Consider the following 25859-nt stretch of genomic DNA (forward strand, 5'->3'; position numbering starts at 1 on the left):
AACATATTTAAAGTACTTAATGGAAGTTTACCTTCTTTCTAGTCCTCAGGATGAAGATCCTGCTTTCTATTTTGATGGCAGCGCGTATTCCACAGTGGAAAGATCCCTGCGCTCTACCACTACACAGATAATCATCCATTTCCGCACATTCTCCCCAAATGGTCTACTGCTTTATCTCGCCTCCAATGGAACGGTAAGATCGAGTGCATGGTTTTTTTACATACATCTTAAGAATAACTTGTTGTGATGTTCCTGATGGGTCCTTAACAAAATGCATATGGATTTTTTAATAATTGTCACAATATGTTTAAAATTTGACTTTAGTAGCCCAAAGAAGCCCTTTTCAATTACTAAATTGATGTATACTTTTGGAAAACATAAACATAGCTCTTTGATGGGGTCCGGTATGATTTACCAGTATAGCGACAGCGGCATCTCGTCATCTGCCGGAATCCTGTCAGCGAGGCCTACTGCGCTCGCCACACTTCGGGCCCAGTGGCTTGCTTCCCTTGCCACAGGTTCTGTTCCCACTCGGTTGGTGGAGTGGGGATTTCGTCATTCGGTATTTCACTGGCTGTTGGGATTTCTTTTTCATCCACTAGGGGTCACTGGAGTACTCTTAGGGATATGGACGGCTTCCGCAGGAACAGGGCACTGAATATTTAAATTTAGAACTCTCCTCCCCTCTATATCCCAGAGTACCTCAGTGTTTTTTCTGTGCTCACTGCACTAACAGGGTTGTGTGGAGCTCCACACAATTACTTTGAATTTATTTTTCATTTTTATTTTTGATCTTCATTTTTTATACTCAGCACATCCCTTCCCAGTTTATAAAAAAACGTGGGTCCGGGATAGTGCCGCTGCGCAGAGGCAGCGCATGGCGTGTCGGTCCTCACATAGAGCACCCTCACAGCCACACGCAGCTCACTCACTGACTGCAGCAAGAGCTGGACGGAGCTTACAGAAAGAAGCCCCGTCGCAGCCCTCCCTACAGGAGACAAGGTATGCTGGGGGGACGGGGCGGTCAGCGCACGCTGCCGCCCCGCTGTGTGGGGTCCGTGTTTAGTCACCGCCGCCCGCACCCGCCGCTAATTACAGCCGTCCGCGCTGTACGGGGCTCAGCGCCCGCCACAGCCGCATCCACCAGCGCCCGCCATGAGCCGCTCCTCCGCCGCTCAGACCCGTCGGCCGCCGCTCACACCCGCTGGCCGCACTTCTGCAGCACGGCCGATCTCCCCGCTGAGTACGCTCCCCGGCTCCCTGCACTCCATCTCCGGCTTACAGGACCCGGTTCCCGGCGCAGTGGTACACACAGGAGGGGGGAGAAGTCTCCTCACAGGCAGCGCTGCTGCAAGGGGGGAGAAAGTGAGCAATATAGTAACATAGGCTGCATGGGTTTGTAACAGTGATTACATAGGCTGTTATGCCTATGTTAACAGGGTTAGTTTTGCTACAAGTGGTTACAGGTTATACAGACGTATGTTATAACCTGCGCTGTGATTCTAACTGTAAGCAGGGCATGGGGGCCATTTTAACCATGCTTCCTGTGTCTTCTTGTTTGTGATTCCAGAACGTTCCAGCCCTACATCTCTACTCCACCGGATGGCGCAGGGGTGTTAGTGGGAATTTCATATCAGGTTTCATATAGTACTGGCCACGTGCACTGCACTGCATCCATATATATATATATATATATATATTATACACTCCATAGTACAATTTTACTGAGTCGTGCAAGTGTCTGTCTTTGTATATTGTATTGTCTGTCTGCATAATGAGTAAGGCACCAGCAAAAACAAAAAAGCAGTTTCACTGCAATGTCTGTAAGAGTGTGTTGCCGGATGGATCTACCACATGTACAGTATGTTTTGTGGATTCAGCTACGAATACAATTTCCACTCCGGTTTCAAAGCCGGTTTCATTGCCGGAACCTCCATGGGCTATGCTAACACAGGTCATGTCTGGATTGCAATCAGAATTGGCCGCCGCTCGACAAGAGCGGGAAGTGGCAAGATCTGAGTCTCGTGTGAGACCGCCAGAACTACCGGACGGGTCTCAGTCTTGCCAAATGTCCAAGTCCATTTTGGGTCGAAAGGATACATTTCATTTGTCTTATGATTTACCAGTTTCTGCTATGTTGCATTCTGACGATTCTATGCCAGCCCTCACTGCGCAAGATGAGGGTGAGGAGGGCGAAGTAGACCAGCAGTCAGATAGTGAAGATCTTGACAGCCCAGGCATTGATAATCTCATCAGAGCGGTGCGTCAGTCTCTGAAGTTTACAGAAACTGAGGAGCCTCTGACAAATGATGAGGTCGTCTTTACTAAACGAAAGAGATCTCCAATGTGTTTTCCTGTTTTGGAATCTCTTAATAAGATGTTAGTAGAAACACGAAAGAATCCAGATAAACGGTTTTCTATACCTCTCAGATTTAAGTCTAGTTACCCGTTTCCAGAGTCTGTGTCATGTACATGGGAGAATCTGCCAATGGTGGATTTGTCTGTGTCAAAACTTACAAAGAAATTAACCATACCAGTACCAACGGCTACTACGCTTAAAGACCCTACAGACCGTAAAATAGAAGCTATGCTAAAGTCCATGTATATAGCAGCAGGAGTGTTGCTTAGACCTGGGTTGGTTGGCATTTGGGTCACTACGGCGCTAATTGTATGGATAACAGAACTCAAGTCTGCCCTACATGACGATCACCTTATACTTCTTGCTGATCAAATCCGTGAAGCTGCTGAGTATCTATGTACAGCTTCTACTGACGTCTGTCAGCTCTATTCTTGCATTTCATCGTCGCTAGTTACAGTACGACGAGCACTCTGGCTGCGTTCTTGGCAAGCGGAGGCAGAGGTCAAAAGAGGTATAGAGGCGTTACCTTACGGTGGCGAGAAGTTGTTTGGTCCTGTATTGGACAAATGGATTTCTGAGGCCACGGGAGGAAAATCTGTTTTCCTACCATTGCCTCCAACGGTACCTAGACGGAAATACTCTGGCCCGCCGTTCAAATCCTTTAGACCTCAGCCCTTTCGAGGCCGTGGTAGAGGAACAGCTACGCCTGGTAGACAAGGTCGAGGACGTGGTTTCCAACAAACCAACACCAGTCGTCAGGACGCTAAGGTCACCGACCAGCCAGTGGCATGACGGGCTCCCAGCCCATCTCGGTTCTCCGATTGTGGGAGCACCCCTTCAGACGTTCCATTTGGCGTGGTTCAAGACATCCGCGGATGGGTGGATCCACAATTTAGTGTTAAAAGGTTACAAAATAGAGTTCTACTGTCTTCCGCCACTGCGGTTTTTCAAGACAGGATTGCCTCTGTCGGACGACAAGAGGGCGGTTCTGCAAATTGCCATTCAGTCCCTACTGGAGTCAGCAGTTTTGTATTCCGGTCCCTGTACACCAACAGGGTCAGGGTTATTATTCCAGTCTGTTTGTGGTACCGAAGCCGGATGGCTCAGTCAGGCCAATATTGAACCTAAAGGGTCTCAATCAGTATGTCACTTACTACAGATTCAAGATGGAATCTCTGCGGTCAGTAATTGCAGGTTTAGAGCCACAGGAATTCATGATTGCGCTGGATCTCAAGGATGCGTACTTACACATTCCGATTTGGACACCTCATCAGAGGTTCTTGTGGTTTGCGATACGCCAGAACCATTACCAGTTTCAGGCTCTACCGTTTGGCCTCTCGTCAGCGCCTCGGGTATTCACCAAAGTGATGTCTGTGATGATAGCTCATCTCAGATCCCTGGGAGTGATAATAGTTCCGTACTTGGACGATCTGTTCATCAAAGCTCCGTCTCAACAGATGGTCCTCCAACATGCGTTGCTCACGTACAATATACTAGTTCAGCGTGGTTGGATTGTCAACTTCAAGAAATCACATCTAATTCCGTCTCAAAGACTTCAATTCCTAGGTATGATTCTCGATACGGTAAATCAAAGAATTTACTTACCAGAACAGAAAGTACAGATTATTCGTCATCTGGTACAATTAGTGCTCAAGCCACGCACAGTCTCGGTACATTTGTGCATTCGCCTCTTAGGCACAATGGTGGCGGCTTTCGAAGCGCTTCAGTTCGGAAGATTTCACTCACGTCCTTTTCAACTGGATGTGCTCGCACAGTGGTCGGGCTCGCATCTGCAGATTCATCACAGGGTGAGGTTGTCGCCACGGGCCAGGGTATCTCTACTTTGGTGGCTCAACGTACACAATCTAACCGCAGGGAAACAGTTCGGTGCCTGGAAATGGATAATTCTAACGACGGACGCCAGTCTCAGAGGTTGGGGAGCTGTAGTTCAAAATTGTCAGCTCCAGGGTATCTGGGCGGATCACAAAAGATTGCTGTCTATAAATGTCCTGGAACTCCGGGCAATTTACAATGCGCTACGACAAGCAGTGCACATGCTTCGCTCGCAGACTGTCCAGGTGCAGTCAGACAACGCGATGGCGTTCGCGTACATCAACAAACAAGGAGGAACGAGAAGCCGCATGGCAATGCGGGATGTAGCTCGAATCCTCAATTGGGCCGAGCATCACCAAGTGATATTGTCGGCAGTGTTCATTCCGGGAGTGGACAACTGGGAGGCGGATTATCTCAGCCGTCGGGATTTTCATCCAGGAGAATGGGCATTAAATCCAGAAGTGTTTCACATGTTGGTCCAGAGGTGGGGTTACCCTCAAGTGGATCTGATGGCTTCTCGCCACAATCACCAAACGCCCCAGTATGTGTCCAGAATGCGAGATCCAAAGGCAGTGGCGGTGGATGCTCTCACAATCGCGTGGCCGTACAGCCTCGTGTATCTGTTTCCACCGTTTCCGCTGCTTCCTCTGTTGCTAAAACGGATAAAAAGAGAGTCCGCCACAGTCATACTAGTGGCGCCTCATTGGCCTCGGAGAGCTTGGTTCTCGGATCTCCGTGGACTACTCGCAGATGATCCTTGACCGCTCCCGCTACGTCCGGACCTGTTACAACAGGGTCCATTCCTTTACTCCGATTTAGCGCGGCTGCGTTTGACGGGGTGGCTGTTGAGACTGCCCTCTTAAGAAAAGAGGGCATTCCAGAACCGGTTATACCAACCATGTTACGTGCTAGGAAGCCGGTTACGGCAGCTCATTATTACAGAATTTGGCGTGCCTATATAGGTTGGTGTGAAGCTCGGAAGTTTCCGACATCATCTTTCAAGTTATCCCGTCTTTTGTTATTTCTACAGACGGGGGTTAGATGGAGGACTGCGTTTATCTACACTAAAGGTGCAGGTATCTGCTTTGTCAATTTACTTGACGATTGGCTCTATTGCCGTCTGTACACACTTTTCTGCAAGGTGTCCTCAGAGTACAGCCTCCATTCATTCAACCTACAGTTCCATGGGACTTGAATCTGGTTTTAGATTTTTTACAGTCTTCATATTTTGAACCCTTACAACAAGTGGATATTAAGTTTCTCACTTGGAAAACTATTTTTCTACTAGCCTTAGCTTCGGCAAGGCGTGTTTCAGATTTGGGTGCCTTGTCATGCAAGCCACCGTATTTAGTGTCTCATGATGACAGAGCGGAACTTCGGACTAATCCCGCTTTCTTACCAAAGGTAGTGTCATCTTTTCACATCAATCAACCTACAGTAGTTCCTGTGTTAACAGGAGATTCAGGAACTTTAGATGTGGTACGCGCACTACGCGTTTATGTATCCCGAACGTCTACAGTTCGTAAGACGGATACGTTGTTTGTTCTCTATGATGTTGCCAAGATGGGTTGGCCAGCTTCTAAGCAGACCTTATCCAGATGGATTAAACTGACCATACGTCAGGCTTACCTTCATGCTAGGTTACAGCCGCCTACATCAGTAACAGCTCATTCCACACGTTCTGTGGGAAATTCATGGGCAGCTGGTCGTGGGGCTTCTACGACGCAGCTTTGCCGTGCAGCTATATGGTCATCAGTGCACACGTTTGTGCGCTTTTACAAGTTTGATACGTTTGCGGCATCAGCATCTAGCTTTGGCCGCGTTGTGTTACAGGTGCCAAACAGCTCTCCCGCCCACGGGGGAAGCTTTGGTACGTCCCAAGAGTACTCCAGGGACCCCTAGTGGATGAAAAAGAAAATAGGATTTTGGTACTTACCAGGTAAATCCTTTTCTTTGAATCCATAGGGGGCACTGGACGCCCACCCAGAGCAGTTTTACCTGGTTTGTGATAAGTTCAGGGGATCTTATGGTAACACATTCTCACCGACTGGTTCAAAGTTTCAAGTTCTATCGGTTATGGTGCCAACTGTTTAGTTGTCAGTAACGTTATGTGTCAACTTCATTGTTGTCCGTTATGTTATATGTAATTCTCCATTGTTAACCTCTCTATAGCTCATGTTCGGCTCAGTAAAAAACACTGAGGTACTCTGGGATATAGAGGGGAGGAGAGTTTGAAATTTAAATATTCAGTGCCCTGTTCCTGCGGAAGCCGTCCATATCCCTAAGAGTACTCCAGTGCCCCCTATGGATTCAAAGAAAAGGATTTACCTGGTAAATCCCAAAATCCTATTTTCTGCGTCGGTCTATTGTACGCCAGGATCCTGATAGCCGGAATTGTAACTGCATCCCCTTTGATGAGGTCCACTGTTTTGGACAGTAGTTCCAGCCTCCCTCACAGTAGGTTTATAATGCACAATATTTAGCATTGCATACAATCTCCCTGACAGTCAGTAGGATTACAGTACACGGTATTTAGCGTTGAATACAATCTCCCTGACAGTCAGTAGGATTACAGTGCACAGTATTTAGCATTGCATACAATCTCCCTGACAGTCAGTAGGATTACAGTGCACAGTATTTAGCATTGCATACAATCTCCCTGACAGTCAGTAGGATTACAGTGCACAGTTTTTAGCGTTGCATACAATCTCCCTGACAGTCAGTAGGATTACAGTGCACAATATTTAGCATTGTATACAATCTCCCTGACAGTCAGTAGGATTACAGTGCACAGTATTTAGCATTGTATACAATCTCCCTGATAGTCAGTAGGATTACAGTGCACAATATTTAGCATTGCATACAATCTCCCTGACAGTCAGTAGGATTACAGTGCACAGTATTTAGCATTGCATACAATCTCCCTGACAGTCAGTAGGATTACAGTGCACAGTTTTTAGCGTTGCATACAATCTCCCTGACAGTCAGTAGGATTACAGTGCACAATATTTAGCATTGTATACAATCTCCCTGACAGTCAGTAGGATTACAGTGCACAGTATTTAGCATTGTATACAATCTCCCTGACAGTCAGTAGGATTACAGTGCACAATATTTAGCATTGCATACAATCTCCCTGACAGTCAGTAGGATTACAGTGCACAATATTTAGCATTGCATACAATCTCCCTGATAGTCAGTAGGATTACAGTGCACAATATTTAGCATTGTATACAATCTCCCTGACAGTCAGTAGGATTACAGTGCACAATATTTAGCATTGCATACAATCTCCCTGACAGTCAGTAGGATTACAGTGCACAATATTTAGCATTGTATACAATCTCCCTGACAGTCAGTAGGAATACAGTGCACAATATTTAGCATTGCATTATAGTCATAAATGGTATTTAATTGGTGATGCGTGGTCGCAATGTGCAACTGTGCGCATTGTTGATAAATACAGTACCTCAGCATCGCATACATTTTCCCTCATGCCGCTATGGTGTGCATGGAAAAATCTATATTGTTTGTTGCCATAAACTGCCAGAATAATCGTTGCAACGCTGGTAATTGAATACCTCCTTTAAATTTATTTAAAACCTTGAACTAAGACACAACATGCACATGGGTAAAATTATAATAATGACACTTTTCCAATATGATTAATGTATTTTTCCTTTGTCAGAGAGATTTCCTGTCTCTGGAGATAGTGGATGGAAAGTTGAGACTTTCAGTGGAATTAGGTTCGGGTCCTTTGGTCCTGACAACAGATGGTCGTTACAATAATGGAGAGTGGTATAAAGTTGTCTTTAATCGAAACAAAAAGCTGGGTAAGTTCAGTGCCGTAACTAGGCATTTTAGCGCTGTGTGCAAGAAACTACATTGGCGCCCCCCCCCCATGTAAGATAGGGGCAGTGCGTGCCGTAGGCGCGCGAAAAATATATAGGGGTGTGGCTTCATGGGGAAGGGGCGTGGCCACAAAATAATAGCTATTCATACTACGGTGCACAGTATTCTACATTATTCAAATTACGCTGCACAGTAGCGCCACTACACCAGGTAGAGCCCCTTTTATACATTACAGCAGACAGCGTCCCCCTTTTTACACATTACAGCAGACAGTCTCCCTTTTAACACATTGCGGCAGCCAGTCCCCCTTTTTACACATTGTGGCAGCCAGTCCCCCTTTTTACACATTGCGGCAGCCAGTCCACCTTTTTACACATTGCGGCAGCCAGGCCCCCTTTTTACACATTGCGGCAGCCAGTACCCCTTTTTACACATTGCGGCAGCCAGTCCCCCTTTTTACACATTGCGGCAGCCAGGCCCCCTTTTTACACATTGCGGCAGCCAGGTCCCCTTTTTACACATTGCGGCAACCAGGCCCCCTTTTTACACATTATGGCAGACGGTGTCCCCCTGAGAGAGAGAGAGAGAGAGAGAGAGAGAGAGACATACTTACCATCTCCCCGCTGACAGGCTCCTCGTGCAGCTCCCTCGGTGCAGGCAGGTGAGAAGGAGGAGGAGGGAGGGGGACTGGAGCCGCAGCAGCACTATTTCATTGGTAGTAAGCGCCGCTGCAGCATCCCCCTCTCCTTCCGTATTGGCTGCCCGGCGCTGCTGTGGATGCTGGGATGGAGGAACCTGCTGCCCAGCGCTGCTCTCCTCCTCAGTGCGGCGGTGGCGCATGGCGCAGACTTCAGAGGCGGCATGTAATGAGTCAATTTGACTAATTACATGCCGCTGGCCGTGCGCCCTCAGGGCAACTGCGCTGTGTGCCAAGCCCACTTGGCACACACGTAGTTACGGCCCTGGGTAAGTTATTATTCTTGTAAATTGTATGAGAGAGTTCTGATGTGAAGTTATTTCATTACTATAGAAAAGGGATGCTTATATATCAAATATTGTATCATACCTATATTCGCAGAATGCCGGATTATTGCCTAGCGCCATTCCATTTACAGCACATTTCTAGTCAGTAAGAAATATCACACTGCTCACAGTATAACAGAATACTTCCCAGCAGGGAGCATATAAAGATTTGCAGGCACTGCAGTGCTGTAAAGGATTGCAAAACCCTTATCTAATCTTTAGACCTTTGCTCTAACTGCAACTACTAAACATATGTCTTGTGAAATCTTCCTACTGCATATTGTAGTGTCAGGTGACCATTTTGGATGACAGCACAGGTTCATAAAATTGTCAGCAAAAAATACTTATAATTAGTAGTGTCACATTTTGCAAGAGTGATTGAAGTTGCAGTGAATATTGGACATACATCTGTGATTATGATGTTCTGCAATGAAAAAGTCAATAATGTGTATAGTACAGGTTGAGTATCCCTTATCCAAAATGCTTGGGACCAGACGTATTTTGGATATCGGATTTTTCCGTATTTTGGAATAATTGCATACTATAATGAGATATCATGGTGATGGGACCTAAATCTAAGCACAGAATGCATTTATGTTTCATATACACCTTATACACACAGCCTGATGGTCATTTTAGAGAATATTTTTTATAACTTTGTGCATTAAACAAAGTGTGTGTACATTCACACAATTCATTTATGTTTCATATACACCTTATACACACAGCCTGAAGGTCATTTAATACAATATTTTTAATAACTTTGTGTATTAAACAAAGTTTGTGTACATTGAGCCATCAAAAAACAAAGGTTTCACTATCTCAGTCTCATTCAAAAAAGTCTGTATTTCGGAATATTCCGTATTTCGGAATATTTGGATATGGGATACTCAACCTGTAGTACATTAGATCTTCAGGTGCATGATTGGAACAATAAAATAAATATATATATATATATATATATATATATTTCAAATAATAGTTAAATTTTTCATTGCTGCATAGGTACTCTAATTGTCATGGATTCCTACAACTCCAGCCAGAGAGAAAGCAAACAGGGAGAAGCCCCTGGTATTGCTTCAGACCTTAACAGGTCAGATAAGGATCCCATATATATTGGTGGGCTTCCTAGTTCCAGGGTTATCAGGTATGTTATTATTACTGTACCTATTAAGCTAATAATCTGGAGATCTAAAAGAGCAACTAAATGCAATGATTAATTGTAGAATTCCTGTACCTGCCTTTACAGCTTTAGAGTTAGCCCCATAGTCATAAACTTTGCCTTATACAGGTCTTGTGCTGTGACTAGAATAATACTGAAAAAAATAACTAACAGTAAAATCTATCATTTCAGTCATCTTTATGATGAAATCACTGTTAGCTAGAAGACTGCAAGTCTCAGGTAAAAGTGGTGAACACTTGCTGTCCCAAGCAAATTGTTTTTATTAAATCACAGTTTTTATCAAAGAAATTAAACCTTAGTATGCTTGGCAGATTTGGTTAAGAATTAACAAATGTTATTATTAATTAGTTGTAAAACCCACATTCAGACACAAGTACATAGCAAGTATAGTGGAGGTGATTGCACTGCACTTATACTGTAAGTGCAAAAATGTCAAGCACCTCCATAGGCTGCAAGCAGAAATTAACCTCATATTGCATATACCGCCAATCCTTCCAAAGCTGTTTTAGCGGCACCTGTAGGTAATTGAATCAGCCCCAATGTGCTTACAAAAAATTAAATGACATTGAAGTACATAACTTTTACATAACATTGTTTAATAAATATATAACTAAGAAACTGTAATGCTAAACATACTATAAAAAAATTTTAGAACGTACAACATTCTAAACCATATTATATAAAAGAAAATTATCATTTACAGTAGATTACTAGGGAAAGACCTACCTAGATAAGATTCACTGTTTGTGACATTGTTCTCATCATGGCTCTTGTGATATTCAATTGTCCTGACTTTCATTAATGTTGTGAGCAGTTACATGTGTATTAGATCTAAGGAGTGGCAGTTGGTATAGGGATGTAGTTATGACTGCCGGTCACAAAACCGACGGCTAGATCCCGCACCCCTCTAAATCCCAACATTCGGAATGCCGACTAGCAGGGACTATTCCCACTTGTGGGTGCCCAAGACACCCAAAGGGGTCAATTCTATTCAGCGACAGTTGAATAGCGTCGGGAATTAGCTCCCGACGCTATTCAATTCAGCTCCAGTTAAGTCGGCGATGGCCCGTTCTCGCCGACTAAACAGGTTGAATTGTCGGGAGAACAGGCATTCTCCGACTTAACTCCCCGGCGCAAGGCTGATTCCCGACAGACTCAGCCTCGCGCCGGCCGCGCGGCAGCACTTTTGTCGGGTTTCTTCTCTCATCCCCCGGGGATGAGAGAAGAATTCCTGACAATTGAGGGTCACTCGTCGCTGTATTGAATAGCGCCAGGAGCAAACTCCCGGCGCTATTCAACTGTCAGTGAATTGAATCGACCCCATAGAGTGGGAAAAGAAGCTGTGGTGAGCGCATCTCGCCACCGAGCCCGCAAGGGGCTTTGTTGCACTCGCCCCACCGCCTCCTGCCGGCATTCTGCTGCAGGGATCCCGCGGTCGGTATGCTGACCGCCAGGATTTCCAGCGCAGGTAAGCCATACCCAACCCAATTTACTCTTTTATGACGCAAGTATTTCTGTTCTATTTTTTAGAATAACAGGCAGCTGTATTATACCTACTTTCTCTTACGTCATAGAGGATGCTGGGGTCCACATTAGTACCATGGGGTATAGACAGGTCCACCAGGAGCCATTGGCACTTTAAGAGTTTAAGAGTGTGGGCTGGCTCCTCCCTCTATGCCCCTCCTACCAGACTCAGTTTAGAAAATGTGCCTGGAGGAGCTGGTCACAGCTAGGGGAGCTCTCCTGAGCTTTCCTAATTGAAGTTTAGTTTAGAGTTTCTTTATTTTACAGGGAGGCTGCTGGCAACAGCCTCCCTGCTTCGTGGGACTAAGGGGGGGGAGCAGTGTCCGCCCTGCGGGGTCTGAGCCACTGACTCCGCTGACTGGACACTGAGCTCCAGAGGGGCTGATCGGTCTCCACCGCAGGGGAACCGCTCACCCCAGCAGCATGCCGCCGACCCCTTACAGAGCTGAAGCAGTGGTGAGTTAGTCACCGACCCCCCTAGCAAGCGGGGGGCCAGTGTGAAGATGGCGGCAACAGGGGATAGAGCGCGGTATTAACCGCGCTCCCGGACGGCACCAGAGGCATGCTGTGAGGGGCGCCCTGGGCCAGCGCTTACCCCTTACTATGGTCAGCAAGCCTGTCGGGCCCCAGGGATCCCAGCCAGCACAAATCCTCAGACCAGTTTTCAAATCAGAAGAGTGGGAAGACAGCGCCATGAAGGGGGCTGAGCTTCTCCTCAGAGCGGACCCTGCAGCGTTCCAGCGCCATTTTCCTGTATGCTGATAGCTGAGGAAGATCCTGGTCCCTCCACAGCAGCTCCAGATTACTGCATCACGGTACCAGGGGGTTGTAGAAGGAGCACAAGTCAGCGCTGATAGGGGGTTTTCTCCTTGTGTAAAGTGCTGGTGTTGGTTGGCTCCAATCTCTGTCTCTCTCTTGCCATTCTTGGGGGGGAAACTCTGTCTTACCCCATCGTGTGTGTGTGTGTGTGTGTGTGTGTGTGTGTGTGTGTGTGTGTGTGTGGTGTGTTTGGTGGTCACCAGCAGCAATGTCCAGGGATACAGTGTCATATGCTGCAGAGGGTTTGTCCTCACAGGATGATCCCATTCCATGTAATCAGGTTAGCACTGGTTTAGCACAGATTCCAGCAAGGGAACCAGAGTGGTTTTCTCTGACGTCCTAGTGGATGCTGGGAACTCCGAAAGGACCATGGGGAATAGCGGGCTCCGAAGGAGGCTGGGCACTCTAGAAAGATTTATGACTACCTGGTGTGCACTGGCTCCTCCCACTATGACCCTCCTCCAAGCCTCAGTTAGATCTTGTGCCCGGCCGAGGTTGGATGCACACTAGGGGCTCTCCTGAGCCTCTAGAAAGAAAGTATAGAATTAGGTTTTTTATTTTCAGTGAGACCTGCTGGCAACAGGCTCACTGCAGCGAGGGACTAAGGGGAGAAGAAGCGAACTCGCCTGCTTGCAGCCGGATTGGGCTTCTTAGGCTACTGGACACCATTAGCTCCAGTGGGATCGACCGCAGGCCCAGTCCTTGGTGTTCGGTCCCGGAGCCGCGCCGCCGTCCCCCTTACAGAGCCAGAAGCAAGAAGAGGTCCGGAAAATCGGCGGCAGAAGACATCAGTCTTCACCAAGGTAGCGCACAGCACTGCAGCTGTGCGCCATTGCTCCTCATACACACTTCACACTCCAGTCACTGAGGGTGCAGGGCGCTTGGGGGGGGCGCCCTGAGCAGCAATAAAAACACCTTGGCTGGCAAAAATACCACAATATATAGCCCCAGAGGCTATATATGTGGTAAATACCCCTGCCAGAATCCAGAAAAAAGCGGGAGAATAGGCAGCGGAAAAGGGGCGGAGCTATCTCCCTCAGACACACTGGCGCCATTTTCTCTTCACAGTGCAGCTGGAAGAAAGCTCCCCAGGCTCTCCCCTGTAGTTTTCAGGCTCAAAGGGTTAAAAAGAGAGGGGGGGCACTAAATTTAGGCGCAATATTGTATATACAAGCAGCTATGGGGGAAAATTCACTCAGTTATAGTGTTAATCCCCACATTATATAGCGCTCTGGTGTGTGCTGGCATATTCTCTCTCTGTCTCCCCAAAGGGCTTTGTGGGGTCCTGTCCTCAGTCAGAGCATTCCCTGTGTGTGTGCGGTGTGTCGGTACGGCTGTGTCGACATGTTTGAGGAGGAGGCTTATATAGTGACGGAGCAGATGCCGATAAATGTGATGTCGCCCCCATCTGGGGCCAACACCAGAGTGGATGGTTAGGTGAAAGGTATTAACCGACAGTGTCAACTCCTTACATAAAAGGGTGGATGACGTAACAGCTGTGGGACAGCCGGCTTCTCAGCCCGCGCCTGCCCAGGCGTCTCAAAGGCCATCAGGGGCTCAAAAACGCCCGCTCATTCAGATGGCAGACACAGATGTCGACACGGAGTCTGACTCCAGTGTCGACAAGGTTGAGACATATACACAATCCACTAGGAACATCCGTGACTTGATCCCGGCAATAAAAAATGTGTTACACATTTCTGACATTAACCTCTAAAAATGGGTTTTTATGCTTGGGGAGAAAAAGCAGGCAGTGTTTTGTTCCCCCATCAGTTGAATGAATGAAGTGTGTGAAAAGCGTGGGTTCCCCCTGATAAGAAATGATGGCGTACCTTTTCCCGCCAGAGGATAAGTTACGCTGGGAGATATCCCCTAGGGTGGATAAGGCGCTCACACGGTTGTCAAAATAGGTGGCACTGCCGTTTTAGGAACGGCCACTTTGAAGGTACCTGTTGATAAAAAGCAGGAGGCTATCCTGAAGTCTGTATTTACACACTCAGGTACTAGACTGAAACCTGCAGAGCGTGCTGCTGCAGCGTGGTCGGTGACCCTGTCAAACATACTAGTTTGCTAACATGAGAACATATTAAAGACGTCGTCTTATATATGAGGGATGCACAGAGGGATATTTTGCCGGCTGGCATCCAAAATGAATGTAATGTCCATTCTGTCAGGAGGGTATTAGAGACCTGTCACTGGACAGGTGATGCTGACTTTAAAAGGCGCCACAGCATGTCGCGGGGGCTCCACAGGTGTAGCCAGGTACGGTGGGGGGCCGTCTCAAAAATTTCAGCTATCAGTGGGCTCGCTCACAGGTGGATCCCTGTTTCATTCAAGTAGTATTTCAGGGGTACAAGCTGGAATTCGAGATGTCTTCCCCCCGCCGTTTCCTCAAATATGCCTTGCCGACAACTCCCTCAGGCAGGGAGGCTGTGCTAGAGGCAATTAATAAGCTGTATTCCCATCAGGTAATACTTAAGGTGCCCCTACTTCAACAAGGACGGGGTTACTATTCCACACGGTTTGGGGTACCGAAACCGCATGGTTCGGTGTGACCCTTTTTTATATTTAAAATCCTTGAACACATACATAAAAAAATTCAAGTTCAAGATGGAATCGCTCAGGGCGGTTATTGCAAGCCTGGACGAGGGGGATTACATGGTATCCCGGGACATCGAGGATGCTTACCTGCATGTCCCCATTTACTATCCTCGCCAGGAATACGTCAGATTTGTGGTACAGGATTACCATTACCAAGTCCAGACTCTGCCGTTTGGACTGTACATGGCACCGAGGGTGTTACCAAGGTAATGGCCGGAATGATGATACTCCTTCGAAAAAGGGGAGTTTTTAATGATCCCGTACTTGGACAATCTCCCTATAAGGGCGAGGTCCAAGGAGCAGTTGCTAGTCGGGGTAGCACTATTTTGGAAAGTGCTACAACAGCACGGTTGGATTCTAAACAGTCCAAAGACACAGCTGTTTCCTACGACACGTCTACTGTTCCTGGGGATGGTTCTGGACACAGACCAGAAATAAGTGTTTCTCCCCGAGGAGAAAGCCAAGGAGCTGTCATCACTAGTCAGAGACCTCCTGAAGCCAAAACAGTTATCGGTGCATCATTGCACGCGAGTCCTGGGAAAAATGATAGCTTCCTACGAAGCAATCCCATTCGGCAGGTTCCATGCAAGAACTTTTCAGGGGGACCTGTTAGACAAGTGGTCCGGATCACATCTTCAGATGCATCGGCTGATAACCCTGTCTCCAAGGACCAGGGTATCTCTACTGTAGTGGCTGCAGAGTGCCCATCTTCAAGAGGGCCGCAGGTTCGACATACAGGACTAGGTCCTAGTGACCATGGATGCCAGCCTTTGAGGCTGGGGGGCAGTCACACAGGGAAGAAGCTTCCAGGGACTTTGGTCAAGTCAGGTGACTTCCCTACATAAATATTCTAGAACTGAGGGCCAATTACAATGCCCTGAGTCAGCCAAGGCCTCTGCTTCAAAACCGGCCGGTCCTGATCCAATCAGACAACATCACGGCAGTCGCCCATGTAAACCAACAGAGCGGCACAAGAAGCAGGTTGGCGATGGCAGAAGCCACAAGGATTCTCCGATGGGCGGAAAATCATGTGTTAGCACTGTCAGCAGTGTTCATTCCCGGAGTGGACAACTGGGAAGCAGATCTTCTCAGCAGACACGACTTCCACCCGAGAGAGTGGGGACTTCATCCAGAAGTCTTCCAAAGGATTGTACACCATTGGGAAAGGCCACAGGTGGACATGAAGGCGTCCCGCCTCAACAAAAAGCTATAAAAGATATTGCGCCAGGTCAAGGGACCTTCAGGCGATAGCTGTGGACGCTCTGGTAACACCGTGGGTGTACCAGTCGGTTTATGTGTTCCCCCCTCTGCCTCTCATACCAAAGGTACTGAGAATAATAAGAAGGCGAGGAGTAAGAACGATACTCGTGGTTCCGGATTGGCCAAGAAGAGCCTGGTACCCAGAACTTCAAGAAATTATATCAGAGGACCCATGGCCTCTGCCGCTCAGACAGGACCTGCTGCAGCAGGGGCCCTGTCTGTTCCAAGACTTACCGTGGCTACGTTTTGATGGCATGGCGGTTGAACGCCGGATCCTAAAGGAAAAGGGCATTCCGGAGGAAGTCATTCCTACGCTGATTCAAGCCAGGAAAGATGTAACTGCAAAACATTATCACCGCATATGGCGGAAATATGTTGCTTGGTGTGAGGCCACAAAAGGCCCCAACAGAGGAATTTCAACTAGGTCGATTTCTGCATTTCCTACAAGCAGGAGTGTCTATGGGCCTAAAATTAGGCTCCATTAAGATACAGATCTCGGCTCTGTCGATTTTCTTCCAGAAAGAATTAGCTTCAGTACCTGAAGTTCAGACATTGTAAAAGGAGTGCTGCATATTCAGCCCCCGGTTGTGCCTCCAGTGGCACCTTGGGATCTCAACGTGGTGTTGAGTTTCTTAAAATCACATTGGTTTGAACCACTAAAAACCGTGGATCTAAAATATCTCACGCGGAAAGTGGTCATGTTATTGGCCTTGGTTTCGGCCAGGCGTGTATCAGAATTGGCGGCTTTGTCATATAAAAGTCCTTATCTGATTTTCCATATGGATAGGGCAGAATTGAGGACTCGTCCCCAGTTTCTCCCTAAGGTGGTATCAGTTTTTCACTTGAACCAACCTATTGTGGTGCCTGCGGCTACTAGGGACTTGGAGGATTCCAAGTTACTGGACGTAGTCAGGGCCTTGAAAAATTATGTTTCCAGGACGGCTAGAGTCAAGAAAATTGACTCGCTATGTATCCTGTATGCACCCAACAGGCTGGGTGCGCCTGCTTCTAAGCAGACTATCGCTCGCTGGATCTGTGACACGATTCAGCAGGCGCATTCTGCGGCTGGACTGCCGCATCCTAAATCAGTGAAAGCCCATTCCACAGGGAAGGTGGGCTCATCTTGGGCGGCTGCCCGAGGGGTCTCGGCTTTACAATTTTGCCGAGCTGTTACTTGGTCAGGGGCAAACACGTTTGCAAAATTCTACAAATTTGATACCCTGGCTGAGGAGGACCTTGAGTTCTCTCATTCGGTGCTGCAGAGTCATCCGCACTCTCCCGCCCGTTTGGGAGCTTTGGTATAATCCCCATGGTCCTTTCGGAGTTCCCAGCATCCACTAGGACGTCAGAGAAAATAAGATTTTACTCACCGGTAAATCTATTTCTCGTAGTCCGTAGTGGATGCTGGGCGCCCATCCCAAGTGCGGATTGTGTGCAATACTTGTAAATAGTTATTGCTAACTAAAGGGTTATTGTTGAGCCATCTGTTGAGAGGCTCAGTTGTTTTCATACTGTCAAACTGGATATAGTATCACGAGTTGTACGGTGTGATTGGTGTGGCTGGTATGAGTCTTACCCGGGATTCAAAATCCTTCCTTATTATGTCAGCTCGTCCGGGCACAGTGTCCTAACTGAGGCTTGGAGGAGGGTCATAGTGGGAGGAGCCAGTGCACACCAGGTAGTCATAAATCTTTCTAGAGTGCCCAGCCTCCTTCGGAGCCCGCTATTCCCCATGGTCCTTTCGGAGTTCCCAGCATCCACTACGGACTACGAGAAATAGATTTACCGGTGAGTAAAATCTTATTTTCCTCTATCAGGACTTGGATTTCTCAGATCTCTGATAGGGTTGCCAGTCCTCGGTGGCTGTGTGGCCCTTGTTGGGTACCTCCGGTCACCCCACGTTATACCCCCACAAACGTGCGCTTGTGCAGGTAACACAAGACGACACGGATACCGATTCTGACACTACAGATGGTGATGGGGATGTATTGCGGGTATCCGCATCTCTCGCAAGGGGGGTACAGTTGTTGATAGAGGCTATCAGGGATGTGTTAAATGGTAATGATACCACACCTGAGCAGGTTGAGGAGGCTTTCTTCACTGAAAACAAGAAAGCCTCGCTAACCTTCCCTGCGTCAAAAAAGCTGAATGCTATATTTGAAAAGGCCTGGGTGAATCCTGAAAAGAAGTTTCAGATTCCTAAGAGGATTCTGGTAGCTTTTCATTTCCCTGAGGAGGATAGGAAAAAGTGGGAAAACCCGCCTATTGTTGACGCATCTGTATCCAGACTCTCAAAGAAGGTGGTTTTACCGGTACCGGGATCTACCGCCTTAAAGGAGCCGGCAGACAGGAAAATTGATAATACTCTGAAATCAGTGTACACTGCTTCAGGGGCCATACTGCGTCCTACTATTGCTAGTGCATGGATTGCAAAGGCAATAGTGAAGTGGTCGGCTGCCTTGATGGAGGATTTGGATACGATGGATATGGATGAGGTTGCATTGTATTTACGCAACATTCATGATTCTGCAGGTTTCATGGTAGAATCCATGAAAAACTTGGGTTCCATGGCAGCGGGAATTTCTTCCATGTCTGTTTCAGCTCATCGGGGACTGTGGCTCCGCCAGTGGTCGGCCGACGCGGAATCCAGAAGAAGTGTGGAGTCGCTACCCTATACAGGCCAGGCTCTCTTTGGCCAAGCCCTAGACGCGTGGATTTCTACCGCTACAGCGGGTAAGTCTCCGTACCTTCCCTTGGCAGCACCTGCTCTGAAGAGATCCTTCTCCTCAGCAGTCCTTTCGGCCCAACAAGACCAGAAAGGACAAATCATCCAATACCTTCTTCAGGGGAGGTAAGGTTAAGTCCAAGAAACCTACCGCTGCAGGTTCCCAAGAACAAAAGCCTGCTTCAGGTACCCCTAAGTCCTCCGCATGACGGTGGATGGGGGGGGGGGGGGGGGCCCGGAGGTGGGGCCGGTGGGAGCGAGACAGTTCAGTCAGGTCTGGGTCTCGTCCGGCCTGGATCCCTGGGTGGTAGATATTGTCTCTCAGGGATACAGGTTGGAATTTCAAAGTCTCTCTCCTCATCATTTTTCAAGTCGGGCTTACCAACTCTGTTGCAGGACAGCACAGTGCTACAGGACGCTGTCCAAAAGCTGGTGGAGGCACAAGTCATTGTGCCGGTACCACCGCACGTGCTGACAAAGGGTAACTATTCGAACCTTTTCTTGGTACCGAAACCGGATGGTTCGGTGAGGCCCATCCTGAACCTAAAATCATTGAACCCCTTTCTAAAGGAGCTCAAGTTCAAGATGGAGTCTCTCAGGGCAGTGATTTCAGGTCTGGAAGAGGGGGAATTCCTGGTATCCCTGGATATCAAGGATGCGTACCTTCACATTCCGATCTGGCTGCCGCATCAGGCTTATCTCCGCTGCGCATTGCTGGACTGTCATTTTCAGTTCCAGTCCATGCCGTTCGGCCTCTCAACAGCACCGAGGTTGTTTACCAAGGTGATGGCGGAGATGATGATGCTACGATCTCCTGATAAAGGCATCGTCCAGGGAAAGGCTGCTGCAATCCATTGTTCTCACAACACGGCTGCTTCAGAGTCACGGGTGGAGTCTGAATTTTTCCGATGTCACATTTGGAACCAACCCGGAGATTGTAATTTCTGGGAATGATCCTGGACACGGAAGTACAGCGGGTGTTCCTTCCGCGGAACAAGGCGTTGGTGATCCAATCCATGGTCCGGGATGTCGTGAAGCCACCCCGGGTGTCGGTTCAGCAATGCATTCGCCTATTGGGAAAGATGGTGGCCTCCTACGAGGCTCCCCAGTACGGGAGGTTCCATGCTCGAACCGTCCAACTGGACCTCCTGGACAAGGGGTCGGGATCTCACCTCCACATGCATCAGAGAACTCGTCTGTCGCCAAGGGCGAGAATTCACTCCTCTGGTGGCTCCATTTGCCTCACTTGCTGGAGGGTCGCAGGTTCGGGATTCAGGACTGGGTCCTGCTAACGACGGATGTGAGTCTCCGGGGCTGGGGTGCAGTCACGCAAGGGTGACCTTCCAAGGAAGGTGGTCAAGCCTGGAAGCTGGCCTGCCCATCAACATTCTGGAACTAAGAGCCGTCTACAACGGTCTTCTTCAGGCGGCCCCTCTTCTAAGAAACAGGGCCGTTCAAGTACAGTCGGACAACTTAACAACAGTGGCTTACATAAACCGACAGGGCGGAACGAAGAGCAGAGTGGCAATGTCAGAGGTCACAAGACAGAAAAGCACGCGTTGGCACTGTCAGCCATCTTCATTCCGGGAGTAGTCAACTGGGAAGCAGACTTCCTCAGCAGACACGATCTCCATCCGGGAGAGTGGGGTCTCCATCCGGAGGTATTCAAGGAGGTAACAGATCTTTGGGGTCTACCTCAAATAGACATGATGGCCTCTCGTCTCAACAAGAAGCTTTGGCGTTATTGTTCCAGGTCGAGGGACCCTCAGGCAGTGGCGGTGGACGCCCTGGTGTCTCTGTGGGTGTTTCAGTCAGTGTACGTGTTTCCACCACTCCCACTCATACCAAGAATCCTAAAGCTCGTAAGGAGAACAAGGTTTCAAGCGATCCTCATTGCCCCAGACTGGCCAAGAAGGGCTTGGTACGCGGACCTTCTGGATCTACTGCAAGAAGAGCCGAGGCCTCTTCCTCTTCGGGAGGACCTTCTGCAGCAAGGTCCGTTCGCCTATCAAGACTTACCGCGGCTACGTTTGACGGCATGGAAGTTGAGCGCCTGATTCTTGCTCGGAAGGGTATTCCGAAAGAAGGGATTCCTACCCTCATACAGGCTAGGAAAGGGGTAACGTCTAAACCAGGGGTGGCCAACCAGTCAGAGACAAAGAGCCAAGATATCTTGTTAGGTACATCAAAGAGCCGACTTCGAGCCGCCCCTGGTATAAAATACATTGAAAAAGCCATATCCAACATAAAATACAATGAAAAAGCCACTTCTACATCAAATAATTGAAAAGGCCAGATCTGCATAAAATATATTGAAAAGCCAGATTCACATAATGCACTTCCGTTCCCTCCTGTGTCACTCCAGCTAGCACCCTCCTGTGTCACTCCAGCCAGCACCCGCCTGTGTCACTCCAGCCAGCACCCTCCTGTGTCACTCCAGCCAGCACCCGCCTGTGTCACTCCAGCCAGCACCCTCCTGTGTCACTCCAGCCAGCACCCGCCTGTGTCACTCCAGCCAGCACCCGCCTGTGTCACTCCAGCCAGCTCCCCCATGTGTATTTGGCTCCCTCAGTTCTCAGTCTACGTAGTGCTGCTGCATGTCTGGCTGGAGTGCGGCAGTCTACATATCTCTTGTGGTGATGTGACTTTTAGTGTTGGGAGCCACATTTGAATACAGAAAGAGCCGCATGTGGCTCAAGAGCCACGCGTTGGCCACCACTGGTCTAAACATTACCATCGTATTTGGAAGAAATATGTCTCTTGGTGTGAGTCCAAGAAGTTTCCTGCAGTGGAATTTCAACTGGGACGTTTCCTCCTCTTCCTGCAGGCAGGAGTGGATATGGGGCTGAGATTGGGATCTGTGAAGGTCCAGATTTCAGCCCTGTCCATCTTCTTTCAGAAGCAATTGGCTGCCCTCCCTGAGGTTCAGTCCTTTTTGAAGGGAGTTCTGCATATCCAACCTCCCTTTGTACCACCTACGGCGCCTTAGGACCTTAACGTGGTGTTGCAGTTTCTCCAGTCGGATTGGTTTGAGCCTCTACAGGAGGTGGAGCTCAAATTTCTTACTTGGAATGCGGTCACTTTGTTGGCCTTAGCTTCTGCTAGGCGTGTCTCTGAGCTGAGGGCTTTGTCATGCAAAAGCCCTTACTTGATCTTCCATGAGGATAGAGCTGAGCTCCGGACTTGTCAGCAGTTCCTTCCAAAGGTTGTGTCGGCATTTCATATCAACCATCCTATCGTGGTGCCAGTGGCTACTGACTCCTCGATTACTTCAAAGTCCTTGGATGTCGTGAGGGCTCTGAAGATTTATGTGAAGAGAACCTCTCGTCACAGGAAGTCGGACTCTCTGTTTGTCCTATACGATCCCAAGAAAATTGGGTGTCCTGCTACTAAGCAGTCTATTTCTCGCTGGATTAGGTTCACTATCCAGCATGCCTATTCTACGGCAGGACTGCCGTGTCCAAAATCTGTTAAGGCCCACTCTACTCGTAAGGTGGGGTCTTCGTGGGCGGCTGCCCGGGGTGTCTCGGCAGTACAACTTTGCCGAGCTGCTACTTGGTCGGGGTTGAACACGTTTGTAAAGTTCTACAAGTTCGATACTTTGGCCTCTGATGATCTGAAGTTCAGTCAATCAGTTCTGCAGGAGCCTCCACACTCTCCCTCCCGTTCTGGGAGCTTTGGTACATCCCCATGGTACTAATGTGGACCCCAGCATCCTCTAGGACAGGGGTGGGCAATTATTTCAGCTGGGGGGCCGCTTAACACTTCCAGTGAATGTTCGAGGGCCACACACATGGGCGGGGACTAATATGAATGACAAATATTTGTAGGAGTAAGTCCTGGGCTGCGCAGAGACTGCACAAAGTAGATTTTTGCAGCTCTGCGTACACATACGATCGTACACTTGCACGGGTGAATTTACATTCCCCCTGGGGGCGGCGACTACCCGAACGCAGGACAGCAAAATTTGCAGCACAGTGATCAGGTCTGAATCAGCTTCTTAGTCAGCAGTTGCTGAAAAATAAGACCCGTTATAGGGCCCAATTCTGACCCGGTCGCAGCTGTGTATTTTCGCACAGCAGATGATCGGGTCTGAACTGCGCATGCATTGCAGTGCGCAGGCACGTCGGTCCGCCGCGCTGGGGAGCGTCGGGCAGTGATGGGATGGTGCGAACAAAGCGATCGTACAGGCGATCGCAAGGTGATTGACAGAAAGAGGCCGTTTGTGGGTGGTAACTGACCGGTTTAGAGGAGTGCACGGAAAAATGCAGGAGAGACCAGGCGTTTGGAGGGAGGGTTTCTGACGTCAGCTCCGGCCCCGATCATCCCACTGGAAGAGTAAGTCCTGGGCTGCGCAGAGACTGCGCAAACTTCTGTTTCTGCAGCTCTCCTGCACATGCGATTACCCTCCTCCCCCTGTAGGCGGTGACTACCTGATCGTAGCAGTGCAAAAATCACACCCTAGCGATCAGTTCTGAATTAGGCCCATAGTTTTTTATATATATATACACAAAGTGTAGTAATCCCGGCACTCCCTCTCCAAATGGCAATGTGCTGCAGTGCCCTCCTAGAGAAACAATGCTGATCCTCAATATAATGGATGGAGACAGGCGGCACTCAAGCAAACTCAAATAGAGTGAAAAAAGCGGTCCGTTTATTGATCCAATATGGATCAATAAACGGACCGCTTTTTTCACTCTATTTGAGGCTGCTTGAGTGCCGCCTGTCTCCATCCATTATATATATATATATATATATATATATATATATAACTATAAAAACATAGTATTATATACATATATATATATATATATATATATATACATATGTATATATATAACTGTAAAAACACACACACCATGTGTGTAGCCCCCTAAGCGATAGCGATGCGCGGCCCCGCACATCGCTATCGCTGCTGCTAGATTGCATGCAGGCCAATCTAGCGGGTCGCTCACTTCACCCGCTGGGTGAAGTGATCGCCCCCCCTCGTCTCCCCCCGCACGGTCAGCACAGATCGCGCTGTGCTGAGCGGCAGGAGAAATGTGTGCTGAGCGGTTCGCTCAGCACACATCTCTCCCAAATCGGCCCGTGGGTACTTGGCTTAAAAAACATATCCAGTAATAAAAAAAATAAAAATAAAAAACTGCTGAAAACAAACAAACAAACAAACAGCATCCTGTGTAATGCTGTTATCAATCGTATTCACAGCTCCCCTCTCCCTTAAACCCATATAGTAGTCTCTACCCCCCTTCCCCCACCCCTGAACCCACATAGCAGTCAATACCCCCCTTCCCCTGAACCTATACAACAGTCTCTACCCCCCTCCTCTCCACTCTCCCTCCTCCTCCTCCTCTCCCCCCCGCCCTCCTCCTCCTCCTCCCCCACCCCGTACCCATATAGCAGCTTTACCTTAGATGTGTTTTTTTCACTGTGGCAGATCTGCTGCCCAGATTATCCACCTTCCCTGCCAGATCCGCTGCCCGCTGCGCAGAGCCGCTGCTGCTACCCGCTGCACTCTCCTGCCGTGGCTCCGCCCCTATGCCGCCCAGCGCCTGATGTCACAGAGGAAATCCCGGTCAGCAGACCGGGTATTTCCTCAGCGGCGCTGCGTCTCGGAGCTTCGTAGCGCAATGACAAGCGGCTCAGCCGGGCCGCTTGTCATTGCACAGTGGTATGGGACAGCGGGCCAGGCAGAATCGGTTCGCGGGCCGCATCCGGCCCGCGGGCCGCATGTTGCCCACCCCTACTCTAGGACGTAAGAGAAAATAGGATTTTGGTACCTACCGGTAAATCCTTTTCTCGTAGTCCGTAGAGGATGTTGGGCACCCGCCCAGCGCTTCGTTTTCCTGCTGTTATTTGGTTCAGTTTTCGTTTAGTTGAGTACTGCATTCTTACTTGGTAACAGTGATGTGCGGTGGGGTGAGGCAGGTGAGGCAGAGCCTTTCCTGTCATACTTACGTTTAAACCAGAGTTTTGACTGAATAAAGTATATGAAAAATGCTAATAATTTGTTTGAAATATCTTCTTTGCATTATTCGAATAATTTTTATAGCCCAAATTCTGGAGTAAAAAGTCTATGGCAGGTGAGGCAGTGCCTCACCTGCTGACCTTTTCTGCATTTCTCAGATCAAAACTCACCAAATTTCCAGGAGTTTATACTGCTGTACCTGTGTATAATGCCCAGATACCCTTTGGCTCATATATTGCATGGAATTCTGGCTCTGGGGTTAGCCAGTGACTCCTGAGTCATTTAGCTCACTGCACGTCCCTACTTGGTAAGTAATGTTTCAGCCGTTGCTGATTAGTTCAAGCTAGTTGTCTTGACGTGCCTTGTATGTGTGAGCTGGTATGAATCTCACCACTATCTGTGTTAAGTCCTTCTCTCGAAGTATGTCGTAAGTCTGGTAGGAGGGGCATAGAGGGAGGAGCCAGCCCACATTCTTAGACTCTTAAATGCCAATGGCTCCTGGTGGACCCGGCTATACCCCATGGTACTAATGTGGACCCCAGCATCCTCTACGGACTACGAGAAAAGGATTTACCGGTAGGTACCAAAATCCTATTTGTGCAGTGTTGTCAGCAGTTTATACAATACTGCAGGGGCCAAACTCTGGAATAGCCTTAGAGAAACCTATAGGGGTTTGTGCTGCTTTCGGAAATGGAGGGACTGCAGCAGATAT

At 48.4% G+C, this 25859-nt stretch overlaps 1 protein-coding gene across 1 annotated transcript in view; it reads left to right on the plus strand.

The window, feature by feature from the left end:
* The window catches only part of LAMA1 (laminin subunit alpha 1), a 376319-nt gene that overhangs the window by 294129 nt on the left and 56331 nt on the right, over positions 1-25859 (plus strand). Inside the window, exons 49-51 of the mRNA XM_063923508.1 lie at positions 43-193; positions 7881-8025; positions 10073-10214. Coding sequence (XP_063779578.1) covers positions 43-193; positions 7881-8025; positions 10073-10214 — 438 coding nt within the window. The remainder of the gene's footprint in view (positions 1-42; positions 194-7880; positions 8026-10072; positions 10215-25859) is intronic.

Source organism: Pseudophryne corroboree, chromosome 5 (assembly GCF_028390025.1).
Source record: "Pseudophryne corroboree isolate aPseCor3 chromosome 5, aPseCor3.hap2, whole genome shotgun sequence".
In the NCBI taxonomy this organism is placed as follows: Eukaryota; Metazoa; Chordata; class Amphibia; order Anura; family Myobatrachidae; genus Pseudophryne; species Pseudophryne corroboree.